Source organism: Scyliorhinus torazame, chromosome 18 (assembly GCF_047496885.1).
Source record: "Scyliorhinus torazame isolate Kashiwa2021f chromosome 18, sScyTor2.1, whole genome shotgun sequence".
NCBI classification, from domain to species: Eukaryota; Metazoa; Chordata; class Chondrichthyes; order Carcharhiniformes; family Scyliorhinidae; genus Scyliorhinus; species Scyliorhinus torazame.
This window is the reverse complement of record NC_092724.1, coordinates 87,196,569-87,224,353: the sequence shown is the minus strand read 5'-3', so window position 1 is coordinate 87,224,353 and position 27,785 is coordinate 87,196,569. Positions and strand designations below refer to the sequence as shown.

Genomic DNA, 27,785 nt, shown 5'->3' with positions numbered 1-27,785 from the left:
TTACTGTGAAACGCCCCCAGTCACCACACTAAGGAATCTGTTCAGGTACACAGAGGGAGAATTCAGAATGTCCAATTCACCAAAAAACATTTCTTTCAGGGCTTGTGAGAGGAAACCGGAGCACCCGGAGGAAACCCGCACAGACACGGGGAGAATGTGCAGACACCGGTCACAGACAGTGACCCAAGCGGGAATCGAGCCCGAGGCCTGGCGCTGTGAAGCAACAATGCTAACCACTGTGCTATATTTAGATGTGCACTTGCAATGTAAGACATGCAAGGCTATGGGCCAAGTGCTGGGAAATGGGATTAGAATGCTAATCCCAACCAATTGCAACCAATTAGGTGGTTGATTATGACCGGCGCAGACATGATGGGCCAAAGGGTCTTTTCTGAGCTCTAGACCTCTGTGACTCTATGACAATCAGCCTACTGATAATTGATCAGCCTGCCAGGTTTTACACAATGACTGATGTACCCATTGATTAATGAGTGTGTGCTTGATGGATCAGATGGGCTGCTTCTTGTGTGGCCCAAAGCAGATCAGCTGTGATTACCAGGGAGCTGATTCTCTGCAACAGAAAAATTCTTAACCCGTCCAGATAAACCTCAATGGCCCAACTCACAATGAACAGTCTTTCAAAGCAGAGGTCGGGAACCCTGGATGAATTGTGGGTCCCGAGACCATGCCTCAATGTGTTGTGTTGCCCTCACGGCGTTTTGTTCAAATACTGTCGTGTTGGGTGCTCTGCTACACAGACGAACCAACACGGTTGGGGAAGGTACAACTCAGTTTTATTACTTACAATATTAACATTTGTAAACTGGTTACTGCGGTTCGTTCATTACCCTCTAACATGTGGACCCAGCCCTAACACTATCTTGGAGAGGCACTCAGCACATGGTGAATGTCTGAGTGGCTTGCTGTCAGCTCTGTGCCCTGAGCTGTCTCCTGCTGGAATGAATCGGAAGTGTCATGTTCCCCCTTTTATCGTGTGTCTGCTCTTGCTTGTGATTGGCTGTGATGTTGCGTGTGTATTGATTGTCTGTTGATCTGTCCATCAGTGTGTCTGTGTGTTTGCACCATGATGTTTATCTGAATATCATGACGAATACTAGTGCCCTAATTAGGCAGGGGGAGAGATCAGAACCCTAATAGAGGTTTGGAGTTCTCCTCGGAGGTAGGAGCTGTCTCCTGGCACCAGCAGGCGAGGCAGACAGAATGGTTGCTGGAGGCTGCCACTGTCTTGCTGAGTGGGCAGGCGTTCGTCAGAAGGTCAGGATCTGGAGCACGGCCATGGGCGCCAAGCCAAGTTACAGTGTTCGACCCAGTCCTGGATAACACCTCAAATTTCATTTCACCACAAATGGAAGCAGTTGGGTCGTAACTTTTGTGCAGTGACAATCACAGTCAGATTGTCACTCCGCTCATAGTTCCATAGCATGAAATGGAGCCACATCTTTCTCACCGACCTTTCAACTGCGGTGCAGCGGGTTCCTGAGGCAGCAGAGATGGAGGTCAGGAATCCACACCCTTTCGGCAGTATGTCGGACAACATAGAACATAGAACAGCGCAGTACAGGCCATTCGGCCCTCGATGTTGCGCCGACCTGTGAAACTACTCTAAAGCCCATCTTCACTATTCCCTTATCGTCCATATGTCTATCCAATGACCATTTGAATGCCCTTAGTGTTGGCGAGTCCACTACTGTTGCAGGCAGGGCATTTCACGCCCTTACTACTCTCTGAGTAAAGAACCTACCTCTGACATCTGTCTTATAGCTATCTCCCCTCAATTTAAAGCTATGTCCGCTCGTGCTAGACATCACCATCCGAGGAAAAAGGCTCTCACTGTCCACCCTATCCAATCCTCTGATCATTTTGTATGCCTCAATTAAGTCACCTCTTAACCTTCTTCTCTCTAACGAAAACAGCCTCAAGTCCCTCAGCCTTTCCTCATAAGATCTTCCCTCCATACCAGGCAACATTATGGTAAATCTCCTCTGCACCCTTTCCGATGCTTCCACATCCTTCCTATAATGCGACGACCAGAATTGCGCGCAATACGCCAAATGCGGCAGCACCAGAGTTTTGTACAGCTGCAACATGACCTCATGGCTCCGAAACTCAATCCCTCTACCAATAAAAGCTAACACACCGTATGCCTTCTTAACAACCCTCTCAACCTGAGTGGCAACTTTCAGGGATCTATGTACATGGACACCGAGATCTCTCTGCTCATCCACACTGCCAAGAATCTTACCATTAGCCCAGTACTCTGTCTTCCTGTTATTCCTTCCAAAATGAATCACCTCAAACTTTCCTGCATTAAACTCCATTTGCCACCTCTCAGCCCAGCGCTGCAGCTTATCTATGTCCCTCTGTAACTTGTAACATCCTTCCGCACTGTCCACAACTCCACCGACTTTAGTGTCATCTGCAAATTTACTCACCCATCCTTCTACGCCCTCCTCCAGGTCATTTATAAAAATGACAAACAGCAGTGGCCCCAAAACAGATCCTTGTGATACACCACTAGTAACTGGGCTCCAGTCTGAACATTTCCCATCAACCACCACCCTTTGTCTTCTTCCAGCTAGCCAATTTCTGATCCAAACTGCTAAATCTCCCTGAATCCCATGCTTCCATATTTTCTGCAGTAGCCTACCGTGGGGAACCTTATCAAAAGCTTTACTGAAATCCATATACACCACATCAACTGCTTTACCCTCATCCACCTGTTCGGTCACCTTCTCAAAGAACTCAATAAGGTTTGTGAGGCACGACCTACCCTAGGTCTAACATAGAGGGGAAATATACCGTAAATGGCAAAACTCTTAGGAATATAGAAAGTCAGAGAGATCTGGGCGTGCAGGTCCACAGATCTTTGAAGGTGGCAACACAAGTGGACAAGGTGGTCAAGAAAGCTTACGGAATGCTTGCCTTCATTGGACAGGGCATCGAGTATAAAAACTGGCAAGTCATGCTACAGGTGTATAGAACCATGGTAAGGCCGCACTTGGAATATTGCGCACAATTCTGGTCATCACACTGCCAGAATGATATGAAGGCTTTGGAGAGACTGCAGAGGAGCTTTACCAGGATGTTGCCTGGTCTGGAGGGTGTTAGCTATGTGGAGAGGCTGAATGGACTCAGACTGTTTTCATTAGAAAGACGGCGGTTGAGGGGTGACCTGATAGAGGTCTACAAGATTATATGGGGCATAGATAGAGTGGATGGGCAGATACTCTTTCCCAGGGTGGAGGGGTCAGTCACCAGGGGGCATAGGTTTAAGGTCAGTGGGGTAATGTTTAGAGGCGATGTTCGAGGCAGTTCTTTTACGCAAGGGTGGTGAGTGCCTGGAACACGTTGCCAGGGGAGGTTGGGGAAGCAGAGACATTAATGGCATTCAAAAGGCGACAAACACATGGAAAGGATGGGTATAGAGGGATACAGCACAAGGCAGTGCTGAGGGTTTTGGCAAAGGTTGGTGTCATGACCGGTACAGGCTTGGAGGGCTGAAGGGCCAGTTCCTGTGCTTTATTGTTCTTTGTTCTATCATAATACACAACAGATAACCAGTGGTATATCACTATATGCTACAAATAACCAATGGTAAAGCTCAATATCCTGCAGATAACCAGAGGTATATAACAATATATTACAGATTACCAGAGGTCTCTTACAATATACAATATACAACCAGCGGTATATCTCAATATACTACAAATAACAGAAGCAGAGTGAGGGTGGGAAGGTCAATGCTCATTCCAGCTAGTGACCAGCTACAGAGTGACATCCAAAAGGAGCTGCAAAGAGGTTGTAATCCATTGTAACTTTATAAATGATGTGATATTGTCAGTAGAAGGCAGCTCGGTAGCACAATGGTTAGCACTGTTGCTTCACAGTGCCAGGGACACGGGTTTGATTCCTAGCTTGGGTCACTGTCTGTGCGGAGTCTGCACGTTCTCCCCGTGTCTGCGTGGGTTTCCTCCGTGTGCTCCGATTTCCTCCCACAAAGTCCAAAGATGTGCAGGTTAGGTGGATTGGTCACACTAAATTGCCCCGTAGTGTCCAAAGTTTAGGTGGGGTTGCTTGGTTACGGGGATGGGGTGGAGGTGTGGGCTTGGGTAGGGTGCTCTTTCAGGGGCTGTGGTAGACACGATGGGCCGAATGGCCTCCTGTTGCACTGTAAATTCTATGATTCCAAGTGATCTAAATACCATTGTGTCTGCATATGTTTACAGACTTGAGTGCTGAAGAACAACTACGCCAGCTGAAGAATGAACGAACCTGCAAAGTGTGCTTGGACAGAGAGGTTTCCATTGTTTTTATACCTTGTGGACACCTGGTTGTGTGCAGAGACTGTGCTCCGAATCTCCGCTGCTGCCCAATATGTCGAGCTCTCATTAGAGGTAGTGTTCGAGCCTTCATGTCCTAACATCCGCAGGTACGGGAAGATTCTCCAATATGAGGACAGCCTTGCTCTAATGTCTGTTGGTGAGGAAGGTAGCCGCGTGTTACATTATTTCAGGAAACTCACAGCCATTGTTCCACAAAGAGAGAGAGAGTACGACCCCTGCCTGCCCCATGTCACCAATCACTGCTGTTGTGGAGAGTTGGCAACTAAAATTCAAACATTTCCCCCACAAGAAGAGGAATAAATTTCATGTCAGACCATCCTCAGCCCATACACAGTGATCCCTGTTGATTAGACTGCGTTACCAGGGTAAAGTGCCGGATGAGGTAAACCTATTTCTGCGGCTGCGATGATACAGAATTAGAAAGATTTGGTTTTGGGTTTATTATTACGTGTATCGAGGTACAGTGAAAAGTATTGTTCTGCATACAGTCCAGTCAGATCATTCCATACATGAAAAAACATAGGACATACGATAGATACAGAATGTAAATACATAAACACAGGCATCAGGTGAGCATACAGAGTGTAGTACTACTCCGTATAGATGATGCGTGGAGAGATCAGCTTAATCCGTAAGAGGGTCATTCAGGATTCTGGTAACAGCGGGAAGAAGCTGTTTTTAAATCTGTTAGTGTGTGTTCTTGGAATTCTGTATCTTCTGCCCAATGGAACAGGTTGGAAGAGAGAATAACCTGGGTAGGAGGGGTCTTTGATTATGTTGCCTGCTTTCCCAAGGCAGCGGAAGGTGTAGACAGAGTCAATGGATGGGAGATGGGCTTGAGTCATGGATTGGGCTGTGTTCATGACTCTCAGTAGTTTCTTACGGTCTTGGGCTGAGCAGTTGCCATACCAGGCTGAGATGCAGCCAGATAGGATGCTTTCTATGGTGCATTTGTAAAAATTGGTAAGAGTAAATGGGGACATGTCGAATTTCCTTAGTTTCCTGAGGACGTATAGGCACTGTTCTGCTTTCTTGGTTGTAGCGTTGACATGTGTGGACCAGGACAGATTTTTGGTGATGTGCACACCTAGGAATTTGAAGATGTCAACCATCTCCACCTCGGCACCATTGATGAAGACAGATACTTCACTTTTTGAAGTCAATGACCAACTCCTTAGTTTTGCTGACGTTGAGGGAGAGATTGAAAAGAGAGTAAGAAAATATTTTTTTTTGCAAAAGCATGCATTTTGGTTAGGATGATGTCTCAGCTGGTGTGAGAGAATGGATAAAGCTAAAGCACTGTAGGCGACAATTCATCCCATCATCCTTTTTGAAAGACCTAACCAAAACTAATCAAATTAATCCCACTCTCACCCCATAGCCCTGTATCAATCCAAAACTAATCCCACTGCCTCACACCCTTCCGATAGCACTGTATCAATCCCAAACTAATGCCACTACCCCACTTTCCCAATAGCCCTGTATCAATCCCAAACTAATCGCACTGTCCCACTCTCTCTCCATAGCCTTGTATCAATCCCAAACTAATCTCATTGATCCGTGCTCTCCCCATAGCCCTGTATCAATCCCAAACTATCCCATTGCCCCGCGCTCTCCCCATAGCCCTGGGTCAATCCCAAACTAATCCCACTGCCCCACTCTCTGTCCATAGACCTGTATCAATCCCCAAACAAACCCCACTGCCCCATCCTCTCACTATAGCTCTGTAACAATCCCCAAACTCATCCTTCTACCCCACTCTTTCCCCATAGCTCTGTATCAATCCCAAACTAATCACACTGTCCCATTCTCTTCCCATAGCCCTGCATCAATCCCAAACTAATCCCCCTACCCCACTCTCTCTCTACATCCCTGTATCAATCCCAAACTAATCCCACTACCCCACCCACTCCCTGTAGCAATCCCAAACTAATTGCACTGTTCTATCTCTTCCCATGACCCTGTATCAACCCCAAACTAATTGCACTGTCCCACTCTCTCCCTCTTGCCCTGTATCAATCCCAAACTAATCCCACTACCCCACTCTTTCCCTATAGCCTGTATCAATTCCAAACTGATGGCACTACCCCGCTCTGTATCAATCCCAAATTAATCCCACTACCCCACTCTCTCCCCATAGCCCTGTATCAATTCCAAACTACTCCTACTGTCCCACTCTCTCCCCATAGCCCTGTATCAATCCCAATCCCAAAGAAGATTTGATAGAGGTATTCTTCATTAGTAATGAAGACAGTAACTTCATTTGAAGCCTACTTGTGACAATAAGCGATTTTCATTTCATTTCATTTCAAAATCATGAGGGGTCTGGACAGAGTAGATTGGGAGAAACTAGAACCAAAGGGCACCGATTTACGGTAATTGACAAAAGAAGCAAGGATGACATGAGGAAAAGCTTTTTCACAGATCGAGTGGTTAGGATCTGGAATGTGCTGCCCAAAAGTATGGTGGAGACAGAGTTACTGAGGCTTTCAAAATGGAATGGGATCATTCTGTGAAAAGGAAAGATTGCAGGGCAACGAGGAAAAATCAGGGGAGTGGCATTGAGTGAATTGCTCTGTTAGAGGGCCAGCACAGATGCAGCAGGCTGAATGGCCACCTGTGCTGAAACCATTTTCTAATTCTAATACAGCAGTTTCCCAAAGTCTTTGATATACATAAATGGCTCGGACTTGGGAGGTACAGAGCACAATTTTGGAACTTGCAGACAACATTAATGTTCATAAGATCATAAGAAATAGGAGCAGGAGTAGGTCATTCAGCCCATCGAGCTGACACATCATTCATTAATAAAGATTGTAAATAGTTGAGGCCCTCGCCCTGATCCCTGTGGCCTCCCTCTCATTACCATTTGCGACCAAATGATCCATTTAACCCGACTTCAGATTCCTGTTAGATAGCCAATCCTCTAGCCATGCTGATCTATCACCCCAAGCACCTTGAGCTTTTATAAGACAATAACACCATAAGACATAGGAGCGGAAGTAAGGCCATTCGGCCCATCGAGTCCACTCCACCATTCAATCATGGCTGATTTCAACTCCATTTACCCGCTCTCCATAGCCCTTAATTCCTCGAGAAATCAAGAATTTATCAACTTCTGTCTTAAAGACACTCAACGTCCCAGCCTCCACTGCCCTCTGTGGCAATGAATTCCATAGACCCACCACTCTCTGGCTGAAGAAATTTCTCCTCATCTCTGTTCTAAAGTGACTCCCTTTTATTCTAAAGCTGTGCCCCCGGGTCCTAGTCTCCCCTGCTAATGGAAACAACTTCCCCACGTCCACCCTATCTAAGCCATTCATTATCTTGTAAGTTTCTATTAGATCTCCCCTCAACCTCCTAAACTCCATTGAATATAATCCCAGGATCCTCAGACGTTCATCGTATGTTAGGCCTACCATTCCTGGGATCATCCGTGTGAATCTCCGCTGGACCTGCTCCAGTGCCAGTATGTCCTTCCTGAGGTGTGGGGCCCAAAATTGCTCACAGTATTCTAAATGGGGCCTAACTAGTGCTTTATAAAGTTTCAGAAGTACATCCCTGCTTTTATATTCCAAGCCTCTTGAGATAAATGACAACATTGCATTTGCTTTCTTAATTACGGACTCAACCTGCAAGTTTACCTTTAGATAATCCTGGACTAGGACTCCCAAGTCCCTTTGCACTTCAGCATTATGAATTTTGTTACCGTTTAGAAAATAGTCCATGCCTCTATTCTTTTTTCCAAAGTGCAAGACCTCGCACTTGCCCACGTTGAATTTCATCAGCCATTTCTTGGACCACTCTCCTAAACTGTCTAAATCTTTTTGCAGCCTCCCCACCTCCTCAATACTACCTGCCCCTCCACCTATCTTTGTATCATCGGCAAACTTAGCCAGAATGCCCCCAGTCCCATCAACTAGATCGTTAATATATAAAGAGAACAGCTGTGGCCCCAACACTGAACCCTGCGGGATACCACTCGTCACCGGTTGCCATTTCGAAAAAGAACCTTTTATCCCAACTCTCTGCCTTCTGCCTGACAGCCAATCGTCAATCCATGTTAGTACCTTGCCTCGAATACCATGGGCCCTTATTTTACTCAGCAGTCTCCCGTGAGGCACCTTATCAAAGGCCTTTTGGAAGTCAAGATAGATAACATCCATTGGCTCTCCTCGGTCTAACCGATTTGTTATCTCTTCAAAGAACTCTAACAGGTTTATCAGGCATGGCCTCGCCTTACTTTCCCTGACTCCAGTGACTTTTGAAAGATCATAACAACGCCTCCACTATTTCTTCAGCTATCTCCTTTAGAACTCTAGGATGTAGCCCATCTGGGCCTGGAGATTTATCAATTTTTAAACCTCTTAGTTTCTCTAGCACTTTCTCCTTTGTGATGGCTACCATATTCAACTCTGCCCCCTGACTCTCCTGAATTGTTGGGATATTACTCATGTCTTTTACTGTGAAGACTGACGCAAAGTACTTATTTAGTTCCTCAGCTATTTCCTTGTCTCCCATCACTAGATTACCAGCGTCATTTTGGAGCGGCCCAATGTCTACTTTTGCCTTCCGTTTGTTTTTAATGTATTTAAAGAAACTTTTACTATCATTCCTAATGTTACTGGCTAGCCTACCTTCATATTTGATCCTCTCTTTCCTTATTTCTCTCGTTGTTATCCTCTGTTTGTTTTTGTAGCCTTCCCAATCTTCTGACTTCTCACTACTCTTTGCCACATTTCTCTTTTGCTTTGATGCATTCCCTGACTTCCTTTGTCAGCCATGGCTGCCTAATCCCCCCTCTGATAACCTTTCTTTTCTTTGGGATGAACTTCTGTACTGTGTCCTCAATTACTCCCAGAAACTCCTGCCATTGCTGTTCTACTGTCTTTCCCACTAGGCTCTGCTCCCAGTCTATTTTCGTCACTTCCTCCCTCATGCCCCTGTAGTTACCTTTATTTAACTGTAACACTTTTACATCTGATTCTCCCTTCTTTCTTTCAAATTGCAGACTGAATTCTACCATATTATGATCACTGCCTCCTAAGTGTTCCCTTACTTTAAGATCTTTTATCAAGTCTGGCTCATTACATAACACTAAGTCCAGAATGGCCTGTTCCCTCGTGGGCTCCATCACAAGCTGTTCCAAAAAGCCCTCCTGTAAACATTCAATGAATTCCCTTTCTTTGGGTCCACTGGCAACATTATTTACCCAGTCCACCTGCATATTGAAGTCACCCATGATCACCGTGACCTTGCCTTTCTGACATACCCTTTCTATTTCGTGGTGCATTTTGTGCCCCTGGTCCTGACCACTGTTAGGAGGCCTGTACATAACTCCCATTATTGTTTTTGTGCCTTTGTGGTTCTTCAACTCTACCCACACAGACTCCACATCATCTGACCCTATGTCGTTTAGTGCTATTGATTTAATTTCATTCCTAATTAACAAGGCAACCCCACCCCCTCTGCCCACCTCTCTGTCTTTTTGATAGGTTGTGAATCCCTGGATGTTTAAATGCCAGTCCTGAACCCCCTGCAACCACGTCTCTGTGATGCCTACCACATCATACCTGCCAGTCACAATCTGGGCCACAAGCTCATCTACCTTGTTCCGTACACTGCACGCATTTAAATATAGCACCTTTAATTCTCTATTGACCATCCCTTTTTGTTTTCTTAGTGTGGTGGACCTTGGTTTACTGAGCCTTTCCGTACACTCTGTCATATTTTGTGAGATGGGGACTATCGTAACCTCTCCTGAGTTCTGTCTTTTCGTGCTTTTTTTGTATTCCTAAGCAGCTACGCTTCCCACTGATTACTTCACCTCTTGGTTCCCTGACTTTCCTTTCACGCCCCCCCCCCCCTCAATCTCTAGTTTAAAGTCCTATTGACCACCCTATTTACTCTTTTCGCCAGAACACTGGTCCCAGCTCGGTTCAGGTGGAGACCATCCCAACGGTATAGGTCCCCTCTGTCCCAAAACTGATGCCAGTGTCCCATGAAAAGGAACCCCTCTTTCCCACACCACTCTTTCAGCCACGTGTTAACTTCCCTTATTCTTGCCTCCCTATGCCAATTTGCCCGTGGCTCGGGCAGTAATCCGGAGATTATGACCCTTGAGGACCTGTTTTTTAATTTGAATCTTAGCTCTTTATAATCTCTAAACAGGTCCTCTTTCCTAGACTTGCCTATGTTGTTGGTACCAACATGGACCACAACAACTGGATCCTCCCCCTCCCTCTCCAGTATCCTTTCAAGTCGGTCAGAGATGTCCCGCACCCTAGCAGGTTTGATAAGTCCTCCGGATGGAGCCCAGTGGTTCCTCACCTCTGCGGCGTCCGTCAGCCTCCACGTAGGTGGCCACCCTGGCCTCGGCCACACCAGTCACCTCCAGGGCACACTCCTCAAAGGAGGTGAGAATTCTTACTTCCGGCACCCCTCGGCCAGTCTGGATGGTCTTCTGGCGATTATGGGAAAGCTTTTTCTGAGGAGACACAGAGAGTGCATCGCTAGCCACATACGTGGTTCACAGTGGTGGATGGGGGAGGTCGTGAAGAAAGGGTTTGGGGGGGGGGTTTAAGGGAGAGGAGGGTGGTGGGAGAGTTGGGGTTGTACAGGGAGTTGGGGTGGATGTTCGCGTGGGTGCGGTAAGGTCTCGGGTGGGGGTCGTGGGTGCCTACTTACTCGTGCTGCCCGGTGCAGGTTGTAGACCCTTTTCCAGCACTGGAGGCCAGTCCATCCTGGTCCCGGCGCTCACAGCCTCCGTCACCTCGTCCCAGGCAGCACTGGCTGCCCTCTGGCTGACCCTCCGGGACCCTCTGGGGAACAGGACATCCCTCCTGGCCTCTACTGTATCTTGCAGTTTCCACCAGTTAGTGTTCCCGAATCTTGGGGCTGGTCTCCTCGGTGCCATTTCTGCTGGCGGGGTTGGCTGTGCAAGTGCAGCTTAATGCTACTCATCCTTGTTAGCAGGAGCGGAGTGGCCTGGCGAGAGCGGTGCCAGCGAATCGGCTGGCGAGTCTCATTTGCGGCGAGAAGCTCGTGGGGCCTCGTTAAATTGACCAATTAACGTTCAATAGCGTTGCCGGCCTGCCAGGCCGAGCATCAGGAAGCTCTCGGCAATTCCCGCTCGATACCAAACTTAGAAATTAGGGGCAGGATTCTCCCCTACCCGGCGGGGCGGGGGGTCCCGGCGGGATGGAGTGGCGTGATCCACTCCGGTGTCGGGCCGCCCCAAAGGTGCGGATTTCTCCGCACCTTTAGAGGCCAAGCCCTCACCTTGAGGGGCTAGCCCCGCACCAGAGTGGTTGCTGCGCCGCCAGCCGGCGGGAAAGGCCTTTGGCGCCACGCCAGCCGAGGCCGAAAGGACTTCGCAGGGCAGCGGAAGTCCGCGCATGCGTGGGAGCATCAGCGGCTGCTGACGTCATCCCCGCGCATGCGCTGGGGGGGGGGGGGGGGGGGGGGTGTCTCTTTCTCGTCGGCCGTGGTGAAGACTGTGCCGAGGCGGAGGGAAAAGAGTGCCCCACGGCACAGGCCCACCCGCGGATCGGTGGGCCCCGATCGTGGGCCAGGCTACCGTGGGGGCACCCCCCGGGGCCAGATCGCACCCCCCCCCCCCCCCCCAGGAAGAGAGGTGGTTTGATCCTCGCCGGCGAGACAGGCATTCCAGCAGCGGGACTTCGGCCCATCGCGGGCCGGAGAATCGGCAGGGGGAGGTTCGCCGATTCCCGCGTCGCCGATTATCCGGTGTCGGAGAATTCGGCAACCGGCGGGGGCGGGATTCACGCCAGCTCCCGGCAATTCTCCGATCTGTGAAACCACTCTGAAACCCATCTACATTATTCCCTTATCGTCCATATGTCTATCCAATGACCATTTGAATACCCTTAGTGTTGGCGAGTTCACTACTGTTGCAGGCAGGGCATTCCACACCTTTACTACTCTCTGAGTAAAGAACCTACCTCTGACATCTGTCTTATATCTATCTCCCCTCAATTTAAAGCTATGTCCCCTCGTGCTAGACATCACCATCCGAGGAAAAAGGCTCTCACTCACTGTCTAATACACCTGTGTTAAGTCACCTCTTAACCTTCTTCTCTCTAACAAAAACATCCTCAAGTCCCTCAGCCTTTCCTCATAAGATCTTCCCTCCATACCAGGCAACATTATGGTAAATCTCCTCTGCACCCTTTCCAATGCTTCCACATCCTTCCTATAATGCGGTGACCAGAATTGCACGCAATACTCCAAATGCGGCCGCATCAGAGTTTTGTACAGCTGCAACATGACCTCATGGCTCCGAAGCTCAATCCCTCTACCAATAAAAGCTAACACACCGTACGCCTTCTTAACAACCCTCTCAACCTGGGTGGCAACTTTCAGGGATCTATGTACATGGACACCGAGATCTCTCTGCTCATCCACACTGCCAAGAATCTTACCATTAGCCCAGTACTCTACCTTCCTGTTATTCCTTCCAAAATGAATCACCTCACACTTTTCTGCATTAAACACCATTTGCCACCTCTCAGCCCAGCGCTGCAGTTTATCTATGTCCCTCTGTAACTTGTAACATCCTTCCGCACTGTCCACAACTCCACCGACTTTAGTGTCATCTGCAAATTTACTCACCCATCCTTCTACGCCCTCCTCCAGGTCATTTATAAAAATGACCAACAGCAGTGGCCCCAAAACAGATCCTTGTGATACACCACTAGTAACTGGACTCCAGTCTGAACACTTCCCATCAACCACCACCCTTTGTCTTCTTCCAGCTAGCCAATTTCTGATCCAAACTGCTAAATCTCCCTGAATCCCACGCTTCCGTATTTTCTGCAGTAGCCAACCGTGGGGAACCTTATCAAACTCTTTACTAAAATCCATTTACACCACATCAACTGCTTTACCCTCATCCACCGTTTGGTCACCTTCTCAAAGAACTCAATAAGGTTTGTGAGGCACGACCTACCCTTCACGAAACCGTGTTGGCTATGTCTAATCAAATTATTCCTTTCCAGATGATTATACACCCTATCTCTTATAAACATTTCCAAGATTTTGCCCACAACAGAAGTAAGGCTCTCACTGGTCTGTAGTTACCGGGGTTGTCTCTACTCCCCTTCTTGAACAAGGGGACAACATTTGCTATCCTCCAGTCTTCTGGCACTATTCCTGTTGACAAAGATGACTTAAAGATCAAACCAAAGGCTCAGCAATCTCCTCCCTAGCTTCCCAGAGAATCCTAGGATAAATTCAATCCGGCCCAGGGGACATATCTATTTTCACCCTTTCCAGAATTGTTAACACCTCCTCCTTATGAACCTCAAGCCCTTCTAGTCTACTAGCCTGAATCTCAGTATTCTCCTCGACAACATTGTCTTTTTCCTGTGTGAATACTGACAAAAAATATTCATTTAGCACCTCTCCTATCTCCTCGGACTCCAAGCACAACTTCCCACTACTGTCCTTGACTGGCCCTACTCTTACCCTAGTCTTTTATTCCTGACATATCTATAGAAAGCTTTAGGGTTATCCTTGATCTTACCTGCCAAAGACTTCTCATGTCCCCTCCTGGCTCTTCTTAGCTCTCTCTTTAGGTCCTTCTTAGCTAACTTGTAACTCTCGAGCGCCTTTACTGAACCTTCATGTCTCATCTTTACATAAGCCTCCTTCTTCCTCTTGTCAAGTGTTTCAACTGCTTTAGTAAACCACGGTTCCCTTGCTCGACCACTTCCTCCCTGCCTGACAGGTACATACTTATCAAGGACACGCATTGCTGTTCCTTGAACAAGCTCCACATTTCCATTGTGCCCATCCCCTGCAGTTTTCCTCTCCATCCGATGCATCCTAAGTCTTGCCTCATCGCACCATAATTGCCTTTCCCCCAGATATAACTCTTGCCCTGCGGTATATACCTATCCCTTTCCATCACTAAAGTAAACGTAATCGAATTGTGGTCACTATCACCAAAGTGCTCACCTACCTCCAAATCTAACACCTGTCCTGGTTCATTACCCAGTATCAAATCCAATATGGCCTCGTCTCTCGTTGGCCTATCTACATACTGTGTCAGGAAACCCTCCTGCACACATTGGACAAAAACGGACCCATCTAAAGTACTCGAACTATAGCTTTTCCAGTCAATATTTGGAAAGTTAAAATCCCCCATAACAACTACCCTGTTGCTTTTGCTCCTATCCAGAATCATCTTTGCAATCCTTTCCCCTACATCTCTGGAACTTTTCGGAGGCCTATAGAAAACCCCTAACAGGGTGACCTCTCCTTTCCTGTTTCTAACCTCAGCCCATACTACCTCAGCACCTTTCTGCCACCGTAATACTGTCCTTGACTAACAATGCCACCCCTCCCCATCTTTTACCACCTTCCCTGTGCTTACTGAAATATTGAAACCCCGGCATCTGCAACAACCATTCCTGTCCCTGCTCTATCCATGTCTCCGAAATGGCCACAACGCCAAAGTCCCAGGTACCAACCCATGCCGCAAGTTCACCCACCTTATTCCGGATGCTCCTGGCATTGAAGAAGACACACTTTCACCCACCTTCCTGCCTGCCGGTACACTCCTGCAACTTTAAAACCTTACTCATGACCTCACTACTCTCAACCTCCTGTATACTGGAGCTACAATTCAGGTTCCCAAGCCCCTGCTGAACTAGTTTAAACCCTCCCGAAGAGCATTAGCAAATTTCCCCTCCAGGATATTGGTACCCCTCTGGTCCAGGTGTAGACCATCCCGTTTGTAGAGGTCCCACCAACCCCAGAATGAGCCCCAATTATCCAGAAATCTGAAACCCTCCCCCTGCACCATCCCTGCAATTCCAAAACAGATCACCCAAATATTATAGGATCCATCCAACTGGTTTCAGTGGGATGAATGTGAGGCGGGTTCACAAAAATTATACAAAATGATACCAGTCTACAAGGGTTAGGTTACAAGGACAGATTACACAAATTATGCCTGTTTTTGCTAGAATTTAGGAGGTTAAGGGGTGATCTGAAGTCTTCAAGATATTAACATGGAAAGACGGGGTAGATAATGATAAACCATTTCCACTGGTTGGAGATTCTGAAACTAGGGGGCATAGTCTAAAAATCAGGGCTAGACCATACGTGAGAGATGTCAGGGAGAACTCCTTCACTCAAAGGGTGGTAGTGGTTTGGAACTCTCTCCCACAAACAGCAGTTGAAGCTAGATCAGTGTTAATTTTAAATCTGAGATAGATTTTTGTTAAGCAGATATTAAGGGATATGGGACAAAGGCAGGTATATGGATTTAAGTCACAGATCAGCCATGATCTTGTTAAATGGCAGGACAGGTTTGAGGGGTTGCATGGCCTACTCCTGTTCCTATGTTCCACAATGGGAGAGACGTGGGCTCGCCAGATTACCGCCTAGATCAGGAGGCGGCAACCTGTGACTGCAGATCCACATGTGACTCTTTAATATATCATCTGAGGCTCCCAATCTTTTCCAGTTGGATTTCAACACGGTAACACAGAGGTTAGCACTGTTGCTTCACAGTGCCCAGGACCTGGGTTTGATTCCCAGCTTAGGTCACTGTCTGTGTGGAGTCTGCACGTTCTCCCATGTCTGCGTGAGTTTCCTCCTGGTTTTCCGGTTTCCTCCCACAAATCCCGAAAGACGTGCTTGTGACGTGAATTGGACTTTCTGAATTCTGCCTCAGTGTATCCGAGCAGGCGCCGGAATGTAGTGACAAGGGGATTTTCATAGTAACTTCATTAATAAAGAGACATTAATAAAGATTATTATAAAACATGAACAAATCCTAAAGAAAAAGCCAAGAAAAGTAAGAGCTGTGTTGGGGTAAAAGGCTAATCATTATTTTGCACTTTGAGATGTTTCAAACAGACCTGTTTAAGTGGTACAGCCACACCATGATTATAGATTTTGGGCGTGATTCTCCGTTGCCCGGCGCCAACATCGTAATCTGCGATTGGGCGGAGAATTGACTCCGATGCCCAAATTGGGGCCCGGTTTGACACCGATCAGCCATGCTCTGCCCCTTCGGAAATAGCGTAATCGTGTTGCGCACCATTGGCGTGTCATCTGCAGGCCATCCCGCGATGCTTCGCCCCCAATGGGCTCAGTTCCTGACGGCGTGGGACACGTGTGGTCTCAGCGGTCGGGAACCCGGTGTGGTGGCTGCGGACTGTGTCTAGCGCCGCCACACTTGGCTAGGACCTGCACCGCTGGCCGGAGGGGCTTCTGTGAGGGCTGGGGGGATTGGTGGGAGGTGGCCAGGGGCTGGCCTGTGGAATCACGGATGGCGTGTCGGGTCCGCGCACGTTGTGCAGCGCGACTGCTGCAGGGCGTCAGCTGTGCGCATGCACGGCCAGGGACCCGGCCATTCTCCGGCCATTTTCGGCACGGGAGCCAGGAGTTTCACCCGGTGCCGCTCTAGCCACTCACCAGTCCCAGAATTGGTGCGGGGTCGTAAACCTCCCGCGAGTTCTCTGTTCGAGCCGATGAAACGGAGAATCCAGCCCATTGCCTTTGATTCCAGTAATAGATTCTATCTTTGTGACCAATATTGTTTTTAATACCACAGAGATGATAATGATTCTGCATGTGCAATTAGAAGTTTTTTTAATCACAGCTAAAATTTGGTTCCATGGTGATTTTGCTAACAAAATTATAGTTTAAAAAAAAATAAAAAAACACCACAATTCAGTAAGTCTATTTTAAGTTTGATTTTTTTTCTCCCAATGAAACCTAAATTTAATCTGTGTATTTGATTTATTATAGATTAATATTATAGTTATTTTAAATTAGGCATTCTACTCATGAAATCCACCAAGTGTTTGGTTTAGAAATGCTAAATTTTCAGCTTCTGGCTCCCAATAATTTTTATTTTAGGTAATTTTTTCGAAAAAGGTTCTTCAAATAAAATAGGTCGCCGGCCCTTAGCTGAAGTAGTGAAGCTGCTAATTAACTCTAATGACTTCCAGGAGTTTCCTCACACACTGTCCCTGAGACAGAAATAATTAACAAGAGTAATGTACTCGGCTCCCAGGTTCAAATCCCGCCACTGCAGATGGTGAAATTTGAATTCAATAAAAATCTGATGACCATGAAACCATTGTCGATTGTCGTGAAAACCCATCTAGTTCACTAATGTCCTTTAGGGAAAAAAATCTGCCGTCCTTACCTGGTGTGGCCTACATGTGACTCCAGATCCACAGCAATGTGGTTGACTCTTAGCTGCCCGCTCAAAGGTAATTAGGGATGAGCAATAAATGCTAGTACAGCCTGCGACACCAATGTCCCATGAACGAATATTTTAAAAATACACAATGGGATTCCAACAGCTCCACGCCCTGTAAGGTTGGCCTTAATGGCAAACTTGTAAATCGAGTTCGAGACATTTGCTCACCATGTAAGCTTGATGCTGAAATAGGGATGGAATATTCCGGCCATTTGCAGGCGGTGTGGGGTGATTTCAATGGTGGCTTGGTAGGTTTTATCGCACTGTGTTTGAAAACTACTCAAATGTACTAGGCTAGCCTGGTTTGTGCGTTTCAGTTCAGTGATTTCCCTGTCCTTATCAGCTACTACCTGTTGCTCTATTTATTTATCTCGGTGAACCACAAGCCTTTCCCTTATATCGATCAAATGACCACACAACCAGTAAGTTAGTTCAAAAGATGGTTTATTTACATACACAAGAATTATCTCAACATGCAAACACAATATCTACTACGAGTTAAACTACATCTATCAACTACAATAACCTATACTTAACTTCAGGGCGACCGGCACTGTGCAAATGGATAAAGGCCTATATCTGGATTTCACTTGGCTGGTACGAAGAAAGTGGCTCTGTCTCTGCTGGGCTCATCCGTCAGGTAGCGATCGTTGGTCTTTGGACTTGGACCCAATCGTTCAACAGGGCTCTGATCACTCTCTTCGATTTCGGCCAATAAAGGGGCGGGTGCCTTGGTAGCTGGGTGAGTCCTTAGCTGTCATTGACCTTGGCAGTTGTGCTTTCTGAGTAAGGGGAGTGGCGCCGATCAGTCTGTGGCTGTACTGGTTGCTTGGTTGGAGTTCTATTGTCCTGGGAAAATGGGCCATTGAAATGTAAACGAGCGGGGGCTTCGGTCAGGTCTGGTTACCTGTGTTTTAGATACACATAGGCTGCGTATCTGTCTGAGTCCTGGGTTGGTCATAATTCCCATGGTCCTTTGCAGGTGGCCACCTTAGATGGCTACTTTCCGTCCTTTTGATCCTGAACGTGCAGCTATTCACACTATTGATCCCTGTTCATCCTTAGTGGTCCGGTCACCCTTGGTCAAGGCAAGGTTCTACTCTACTCTATCTTATCGTTTGGGACATTTACCTAATATTCGAATGCATTCATAAATTAATTCATCTCTAATGGTTACAATAATTTAGGTCACTATATCATTTAATTTATCCGCACAGTTGATCTCTAGCTAACTCTATCTAAGCTGCTCTCATGCTGCTGGTGAATATCAAAGAACTTGTATTCAGTACAAAATTTAAAAACAGCAGCATCACATTTCTACTTAACCCTAATAAAGTTAAAGAGGTACATGGTTTATTCTTAGCAGCGATTAGTACATGAGTTCATTTTGTTGAATTCCAAAGAAGGGGGATCGGACTGTATATATCGGGGAGCGGGAGGCTTTTGCTCGCCATTTACGAAGTCGAAGTGTCTGAATGACACTAGATTATTGCAATTACTAGAAGGGCCTCTACTATGTATGAAAGGGAGTTCCATTCGGCAATGTTTTCGCACCAGGTGGGGGTTTCGATGTCTGTCTTTATGTGTGATGTAGTGTCCAGGCTGGTGGAGGTCTGTTGGGTGATAGTGTTCGGGGCTGGTGTGGGGTTTGTAATAAAGGTCCGTTGCGCGCGCAGTTGCAGAAGTCCAGCGAAGATCCAAACGCATGTCAGCAGTCCTTGCTTCATCCTGTGTTTTCTGTTTTCCGTGTAATCCTGGGGGTGCAAACATAGCATCTGTTATTACCTTTGATTAATATCTCGTTTTATTAGTCTTTCTGTCCTTACTCCAATTACCCGTTATGATTGTCACCATGTGTGACTCCCTCGTTTTTTTTTTTTTTTAAATATCATTTTGGAGAGATAAAAAATGCTAATTTTTAACTTACAGAGACTCTCGCAGCTTGTGGTCGATGCGGGGAGTAGTTGGACAAATTTCTTCGACCAATCTTTTCTTTACTTGCAACCAGTAATGGTTAGGCTTATCTTAACCAGCCGAATTTCAGGGCAGCCAGTTTTATAGATTTTCGTCCCAGGGCTCAGAAGCAGTTCACGTGTAGCAGCGTGTATGGCAGCAGTGAGCAGTAACCAATTGTGTCATATGTGTAAATAGCATGTGGGGAACGACCAGGGGGTCACGGGAGGTAAAGGAAAGAAGGGGTGAGTGTACGGAATGTGGCAAAATGCATTCTTTATACCACAACCAAAGGGAGAATAGAGAAGGTGAAACTAAGGCCTGCCAAAGGCAATACAGAGTATAGAGAACCATTCCAGAGCATACGAAGTGAAGGGAACATGAGGTGCGTGTGGGCCGCTGCGTGAGAAGAATGCATGGAATCCCCGGGTCGGGCGGGGGTTAATGCCGTTACTCCCCTACCCGAGATCAACTGACCGGATGAATTTGGGGTCCTCAGGTAGGGCGGGGATCAGTGCCGTGATTCCCTACCTTGGAAACCTGGGTGAACGGGAAGAGTTTGTAGCCGAGTGGAAACCTGTCACAAAGACTGGGAGAACAGTGATCTGTTTCCCAACAAATGTGTACCTTTAACTGACATTGGGCATCTTACCGTCGAATCAGAAGAGTAATTTTGTGTCGGACGACATTAATTAAAACCATTTTATAGAAGAAGAAGAAGAAGGAACAAGGCGGGCAGGCTCCATCAGAACTTTGGACACCTTAATACTTAGGCGGTGTCTCTTTCTCATCATCTGTACACCTCCGGGTTCTGTACCAAACAGTGTTGTAAAAGCATTACCAAAATGAGTCTCAGTATCTGAATCATCACCACCTCCCGGTTGCCAGACTCGTGTCTGCCCTTTCTGTGCCTTGGCCGCGTGGGCCTTCGGATGGCCCGAATCATCGTGCCTCACCAGTCTGCAAGAGTTGTCGTGGTGCCAAAGAGGGGCGTGTTTGTTGTGAGGCATAGGGGTGGTGGGAGTGGAGGGAAAGTTACTGTGGTCGGGCAGTAGATGTGGCGGTGGCTGGGGTAGGGCATATAGGAGGTCAAAGTTATCTACGTTGTGGTTCTGGGGCTGGGGTGACTGGTGGCAGAGAGATCGCGCCAGTGTTCAGGGATAGTAATCAAATCCGGGATGCTCCCTTATCGTTGGAGTCAAGTGCAAGGTGAAAGTCTGTACCTGTGGGCGGAGACAAGTTCGGGTCTGTGGGCGTAGACAAGGGATAAAGGCCGGCGTGGCTGGGGGAGGGTTGGCATAGGGATCGGACTAGGTTGTCGATGGGTGGGGTGTAATCGACTCCTATTGCCAGAGAGATGTGGTGGGAGTGGCTACATTGTGATCCGTAGACTTTAAGTTGGTTGATGTGGAACCAACCAGCTTTACCGTTGGGGTACGTTATCTTGTACACGGAGGGGCTCACTGAAATGGAGTAGGGTCCTGCAGATTTGGGGGAGAGGAAAGAACTGGGGTTGTAAAGTGAAACCATTATTTGCTGACCGACTGTACTCTGGGGGGGACGATTTTATCAAAGCAGGCTATACTCTGCTTCTTTCTAGCGCCTAATCGGACAGCTTTTGTGAATGTATTGCATTAACCATTCACCATGTATGTAACTGTATCACGCTGTTGTCCATGAGGGCTCCACCTTGGACCATTGTAAGGTATTACCTGTGATGTATCATGTTGGTGCCTTTGTGGGCTCCGCCCCTGGCACCTCCCCTTGAGGGGAGGTATAAAGAACAGTACCCTGTAGGCGGCTCCCAGTAGCAGAGCAGTCACAGGCAGGCACTGTTCTAGTTGATTAGAGCCACAGTTTACTTCTACTCCTTGTTTTGTGTGAATTGATGGTCGCATCAATTTAATCGACTACAACACCACAATGGAATCGGCCCTCAAACCTGACCGACTGGAACTCGACCCGCAAGCCGCGGAGGCGAAAGGGATTTTTTCGCACTGGCTCTGCTGTTTCGAGGCCTACCTCGCAGCCTTCTCCTCGCCTTCCATCTCCGACGATCAGAAGCTGAGTCTCCTCCACGCCCGGGTGAGCCATCGAATTTCTGTTCAACTTGAGGAAGCTTCCATCTACGCAGACGCACTCACGATGTTGAATCGCCTATATGTAAGGCCAGTGAACGAGATCTACGCGCGACAGCTCCTCACTACGTGCTGCCAACGCCCCAGGGAATCGCTGGAGGAGTACCTACGCGACCTCAAAATCCTTGCGCGATGTTGCAACTACCAGGCCGTTACGCTCACTCAACATATGGACCTCGCCGTCCAGGACGCCTACATGGCTGGAGTCCAGTCCAACTACGTGAGACAGCGCCTACTCGAAAAGGGTGCCCTAGACCGGGAAGAGACGGTAAAACTAGCCTCCTCCCTAGAAGTACCATTCCAAAGCCTCAACGAGTTCCCGTCTGATCACGCGACCCCCTCGTGGACCCCGACCAAACAGTACCCCAGGCCTGTGCCGCGCGGCTGCTCGCCCAACACTGGGGGGCTACCCTGCTATTTCTGTGGCCAGCATTAGCGCCCCAGGCAGCACTGTCTGGCCTGGAACGCGAACTGCAGCGACTGCGGGGAAAAAAGGACATTTTGCTAAGGTTTGCCTGGCCAGGTCCAAACTCTCAAAATCGCAGGCCCGACCCTCAGACTCACAGGCCCACAGATCCCGCAGTGTAGCAGCTTGCCTGCCGGCTCCGCCCCCGGACGCATCATTGACCTCGTGCTGTCTGTGGGGGCAGCCATCTTCAAGCCCGCACAACATGTGCGACTCACGGGGGCCGCCATCTTGGGCATCCTCGCCCATGCAGCCCGCCACGTGCGACTTGTGGGGGCCGCCATCTTGGACACCACCTTCCTCGCCGCCTGACACGTGCGACCGACGGGGGCCGGCACCTTGGCCGGCATCTGCAATGCAGCCTGACATGTGCGACCGACGGGGGCAGCCATCTTGGGACCACCTCCGACCACACCGGCTACCCGCAACTCAACGCAGTCACCCTGGACCAGTCGCGACCCAAACACCCCCGGAGCTCCATGATGACCGTCCGGGTAAATGGACAGGAAACACCTTGCCTGTACGACTCCGGGAGCATGTAGAGCTTTATTCACCCAGACATGGTAAGACGCTGCTCGCTCCCAATCTTCCCGGCACACCAAACCATCTCCCTCGCTTCTGGGTTGCACTCCGTGCAGATACGGGGGTGCACTACCGCAACCCTAGCAATACAGGGCGCCGAGTACGCCGATTTTAAGCTATATGTACTCCCTGACCTCTGCACTCCTCTCCTGTTGGGACTAGATTTCCAGTGTAACCTCAAGAGCCTGACCCTGAAATTCGGCGGGGCCCTACCCCCACTCACTGTATTGAGCCTCGCGACACTAAAAGTTGACCCTCCCCCGCTCTTCGCAAACCTCACCGCCGACTGTAAGCCAGTCGCCACCAGAAGCAAGCGGTATAGCATTCAAGACAGGACTTTTATCAGGTCCGAGGTCCAACGACTCTTGCGGGAGGGGATCATTGAGGCCAGCAATAGTCCCGAGAGAGCTTAGGTGGTAGTCGTCCGGACTGGGGAAAAGAACCGGATGGTTGTAGATTACAGCAAACCATAAACCGGTACATGCACCTTGATGCATACCCCCTTCCCCGGATCGCAGACTGGTAAACCAGATCGCGCACTACCGGGTGTTCTCCACGGTGGATCTGAAGTCTGCGTACCACCAGCTCCCAATCCCCCCGGGGGACCGCCACTACACGGCCTTTGAGGCAGACGGCCGCCTCTTCCACTTCCTCCGGGTCCCCTTCAGCGACACAAGCGGGGTCTCGGGCTTTCAAAGAACCATGGACCGAATGGTGGACCAGTATGGGCTGCGGGCCACGTTTCCGTACTTGGACAACTCTGCGGCCATGATCAGCAGGACCACGATGCCAACCTCCAGAGATTTCTCCAGACCGCCCAAACCCTTAACCTCACTTACAACGAGGAGAAATGCGTTTTCCGTACAACCAGGCTAGCTATCCTCGGCTACATTGTGGAAAACAGGGTTCTAGGACCCGACCCTGACCGTATGCCGTATGACCGTACGACTACCACCTAAGCTCTCTGCAACTCCCCCTTCCCCACTGCCCCAAGGCCCTGAAAAGGTGCTTTGGGTTCTTTTCCTATTACGCCAAGTGGGTCCCCAACTATGCGGACAAAGCCCGCCCACTAATCAAGGCCACCACCTTCCCACTGGCGGCCGAGGCCCGCCAGGCCTTCAGCTGCATCAAGGCGGACATCGCCAAAGCCGCAATGCGCGCGGTGGACAAGTCCGTCCCCTTCCAGGTGGAGAGCGACGCGTCAGCGGTCGCCCTCGCCGCTACCCTCAATCAGGCAGGCAGGCCAGTAGCATTTTTTTCATGCACCATTACCGTCTCTGAAATTCGACACACCTCGGTCGAAAAAGAAGCCCAAGCTCTCGTGGAAGCCGTGCGGCACTGGAGGCACGATCTCGCTGGTAGGAGGTTTACCCTCATCACGGACCAATGATTGGTAACCTTCATGTTTGATAATACGCAGCGGGGCAAAATCAAGAACGATAAGATCTTGAGGTGGAGGATCGAACTCTCCACCTATAATTAGTATATCGCCCTGGGAAGCTCAATGAGCCCCCAGATGCCCTGCACATGCACCAGCGCGCAAGAGGACCGACTCCGGGCTATCCACGCTGACCTCTGCCACCCAGGGATCACCCGGCTTCTCCACTACATCAAGGCCAGCAACCTGCCCTACTCCACTGAGGAGGTCAGAGCCATGACCAGGGACTGCCCGATCTGCGCGGAGTGCAAGCCGCACTTCTATCGTCCAGATAACACCCACCTGGTAAAGGCATCCCGGCCCTTTGAGCGCCTCCGTATCCATTTCAAAGGGCCCCTCCCCTCCACCAACCGCAACACATATTTCCTCAACGTCATTGACGAATTCTCCCGCTTCCCCTTTGCAGTCCCCTGCCCCGACATGACCGTCGCCACCACCATTAAAGCCCTACATAGTTTCTTCACCCTGTTTGGTTCCCCCACGTATGTTCACAGTGACCGGGGCTCGTCGTTCATGAGCGACGAACTGTGTCAGTACCTGCTCAGTAAGGGCATCGCCTGGAGCAGTTATAGCCCCCGGGGAAACGGGCAGGTGGAGAGGGAAAACGCGACTCTCCTCCTGGCCCTATGGTCTAGGAATCTCCCAGTTCCCCACTGGCAGGAGGTCCTCCCCGACGCACTCCACTCCATTAGGTCCCTCCTTTGCATGGCCACAAACAAGACCCCTCATGACCGCTTGTTTGTTTTCCCCTGGAAATCCACCTCCGGGGCCTTGTTTCCGCCCAGGCTGAAGACACCGGGGCCCGTCCTACTCCGCAAACACGTAAGGAGCCATAAGACCCCTGGTTGAGAGGGTCCAGCTCCTACACACCAACCCCCAGTACACATGCATAGAACACCCCGCCGGCTCCACTACCACCGCCACCCCAACTTACCCCACCCAACCTACGCTGACCAGCGCCCCCGCCCCTACATGGCACCCGCACACCCTCCCGCCCCCCATTCCCTCTTCACCGACCCACAGGAACGAAGCTCCGGAAGACACGCTCCCGGAGTCCACGTCTATACCCGCACCGACAACGTCATTACCCACGCCCACACGGATGAGTTTGACACCCGGGCCAGCTGCGATACCAGAGCTACGGCGATCACAGCGCAAGATCCGGGCGCCGGACAGGCTGAACGTGTGAACCCTTCACCCCCGCCGGACTTCATTTTTTAACGGGGTGAATGTGGTGAATGTATTGCATTAACCATTCACCATGTATGTAACTATCACGCTGTTGCCCATGAGGGCTCCACCTATGGACCATTGTAAGGTATTACCTGTGATGTATCATGTTGGTGCCTTTGTGGGCTCCGCCCTTGGCTCCTCCCCTTGAAGGGAGGTATAAAGAGCAGTAGCCCTGTAGGCATCTCCCAGTAGCAGAGCTGTCACAGGCAAGTAAACTGTTCTAGTTTACTTCTACTCCTTGTTTTGTGTGAATTGATGGCCGCATCAGCTGCAGTGAGTTGTGCCGCTTTAATGTTATCTGTAACCTGTTGACTGCTTGTCCGTGGGTGAGTGCGGTTCCTGTGGGGCTTGCCAGATCAAGGCCTAATAAATATTCAGTACCCTTCATGGGCCGTCCGGTCATGAGAGTGTGGGGGGTGAAACCCGTGGAACTGGAAACGGTGTTCCGAATAAACATGAGAGCAAATGGGAGGACCGTGTCCCACGTGGTATTGTTCTGTTGCACCATCTTCCTAATGGTCGCTTTTAAAGTTCAATTCATTCTCTCGACAATGCCGCTGGATTGGGGGTGATATGCTATATGGAATTTCTGCCTGATCCCAAAAATTGTTAAAACATTTTGCATGACTCTGCCGGTGAAGTGGGAATCTTGGTCTCACTCAATGCTGCGGGGGAGACCCCAGCGTGTGAATATCTGTTGGGTCAAGATCTTAGCGGTGGCCTTTGCTGTGTTTGTCCATGAGGGAAATGCTTCTACCCATTTAGTAACGGTGTCGATTACAACCAGCACGTACTTGAAACCGTTTCTGCAAGGGGGAAGAGGGCCAATGTAATTGATTTGCAAATTTGTCCAAGGGCTATTCACAGGTCAGGTGTGATGTAAATTTCTTTGAGTAATGTTCGAGATTGTTCTGAGCACAGATAAGGCAATTCTCTACATAATGGGTTACATTGCTTTTTAAATCGGGCCACCAACACAAAGGTCTTAAATGGACAATGGTATTGTCCATCCCCTGATGTCCGTGTCCGTCATGAAATTGGTAAATGGGTGGTAAATTCCGTTTTTTAAAACTATGCCGTCCTGTACAGTCAGTACGTCCTTCCATTTATCATAGGGGGCTGGGAAGGTGCCGTCTAAAACCTGTTTGAGGGTGTCGCCTGCTTTTTGGGCTTGAGATAGATCCTCAATATTGGTCTGGAAAACCTGGACTGAGTGTATCGGTTCGCTTTCGGCTGGCTGCCAGAAGTGACCATGGCGTGATCCTGCTTTGGCTAAGGAGTCTTCCTTTACATTACCTGATGGGGAGGAGCGATAATGGCTTCTTACTTTAATGATACGATCTGAGGCTGTCTTGAGAATGTGCTTTAGCAATGGGGCAGAGGGTAGGAGTTTTCCATCGGCTGAAACAAAACCTTGAGATTCCCACAGGGGCAGAAATTCTGTTAAACTGTTGCACACATACAGGCTGTCGGAGTTGGAAAAGAGTCGGGGTGCTGAATTACATAGGCTATGGCTGCGAGGTCTGCTGCTTGTGAACCTAGATGGCCAGGCAATTTTAAAGAGATCTCTTCTAGTGGGCGTCCCTGTGCGTCTTCCACTTAAATTCCACAACCAGTAATTCTAACTCCATTTTCGATTGTGGAAGAACCGTCTCCATAAATTTGGAGTTTGGGAATCCTGTGTCTTACTGCCTGCTCGGTGTAGTGACTTTGGGATAAAGGTGTGTGGTGTTGGGCTGCTATGATCTGGCACTCATGTGGGGTCCCTGCATATTGGAGATTATCGGCCAGAAATGTGTGGGTCTTGGTCCGTTTTGGCGTAATATCCCTGCCTTGTAACAGTAGTGTCCAGCGAGCTGCTCTGATTTGGCTGACTGAACTGTCCTTTAATCTACCGTCTAGTAATAGTTGTGTGGGGGTCTGCTCGGTCAAGATCGTGACTGGGTCTGGAACTTGTAAAGAGGGGTCTGTGCCTAGGGTGCGTTTTAAATCGTCAATGGTATCTGTGTGTGGGAGCTCTTAGGTGGCAAAACCATCTGTATAATTGCAATATCCTACCAAACCTAGGAATGACAGGAGTGCAGTGACATTTTGGGGCAGGTGCAATTTAACGATGGATTTGATCTGTTTATGCTCAATTTCTCTCTTCCCGTGGGTGATGATGGTGCCTAAATAAAGAACCTTTTGCTTTAAAATCTGGGCCTTTTTGGGGTTTACCTTACATCCGATTGATTGCAGTAGGCCTAGTAATTCAGATAAGAGCTCTACGTGTTCCTCTTTTGTGTCCGTTTGCAAGAGGATGCCTGATATTGTATTAGACATTTGGGTCGGGAAAATTTAGAAAGTCCGTTGGCCAATTGTC

At 48.8% G+C, this 27,785-nt stretch overlaps 1 protein-coding gene across 4 annotated transcripts in view; it reads left to right on the top strand.

Moving 5' to 3' along the window:
* Positions 1-27,785, top strand: part of LOC140395345 (baculoviral IAP repeat-containing protein 7-like) — a 94,039-nt gene that overhangs the window by 51,377 nt on the left and 14,877 nt on the right. For 2 of the 4 annotated variants that reach the window (XR_011936163.1, XR_011936162.1), the window contains 2 exons: positions 4,248-4,450; positions 18,156-18,355. Coding sequence is in view for 2 of the 4 variants with exons in the window: in XM_072482986.1 (XP_072339087.1) it covers positions 4,248-4,441 (194 nt within the window). In the remaining 2 variants the exon portion in view is untranslated. Of the gene's footprint in view, positions 1-4,247; positions 4,451-18,155; positions 18,375-27,785 lie in introns of those variants that run through there. The other 2 variants (XM_072482986.1, XM_072482985.1) reach the window with 2 other exon arrangements.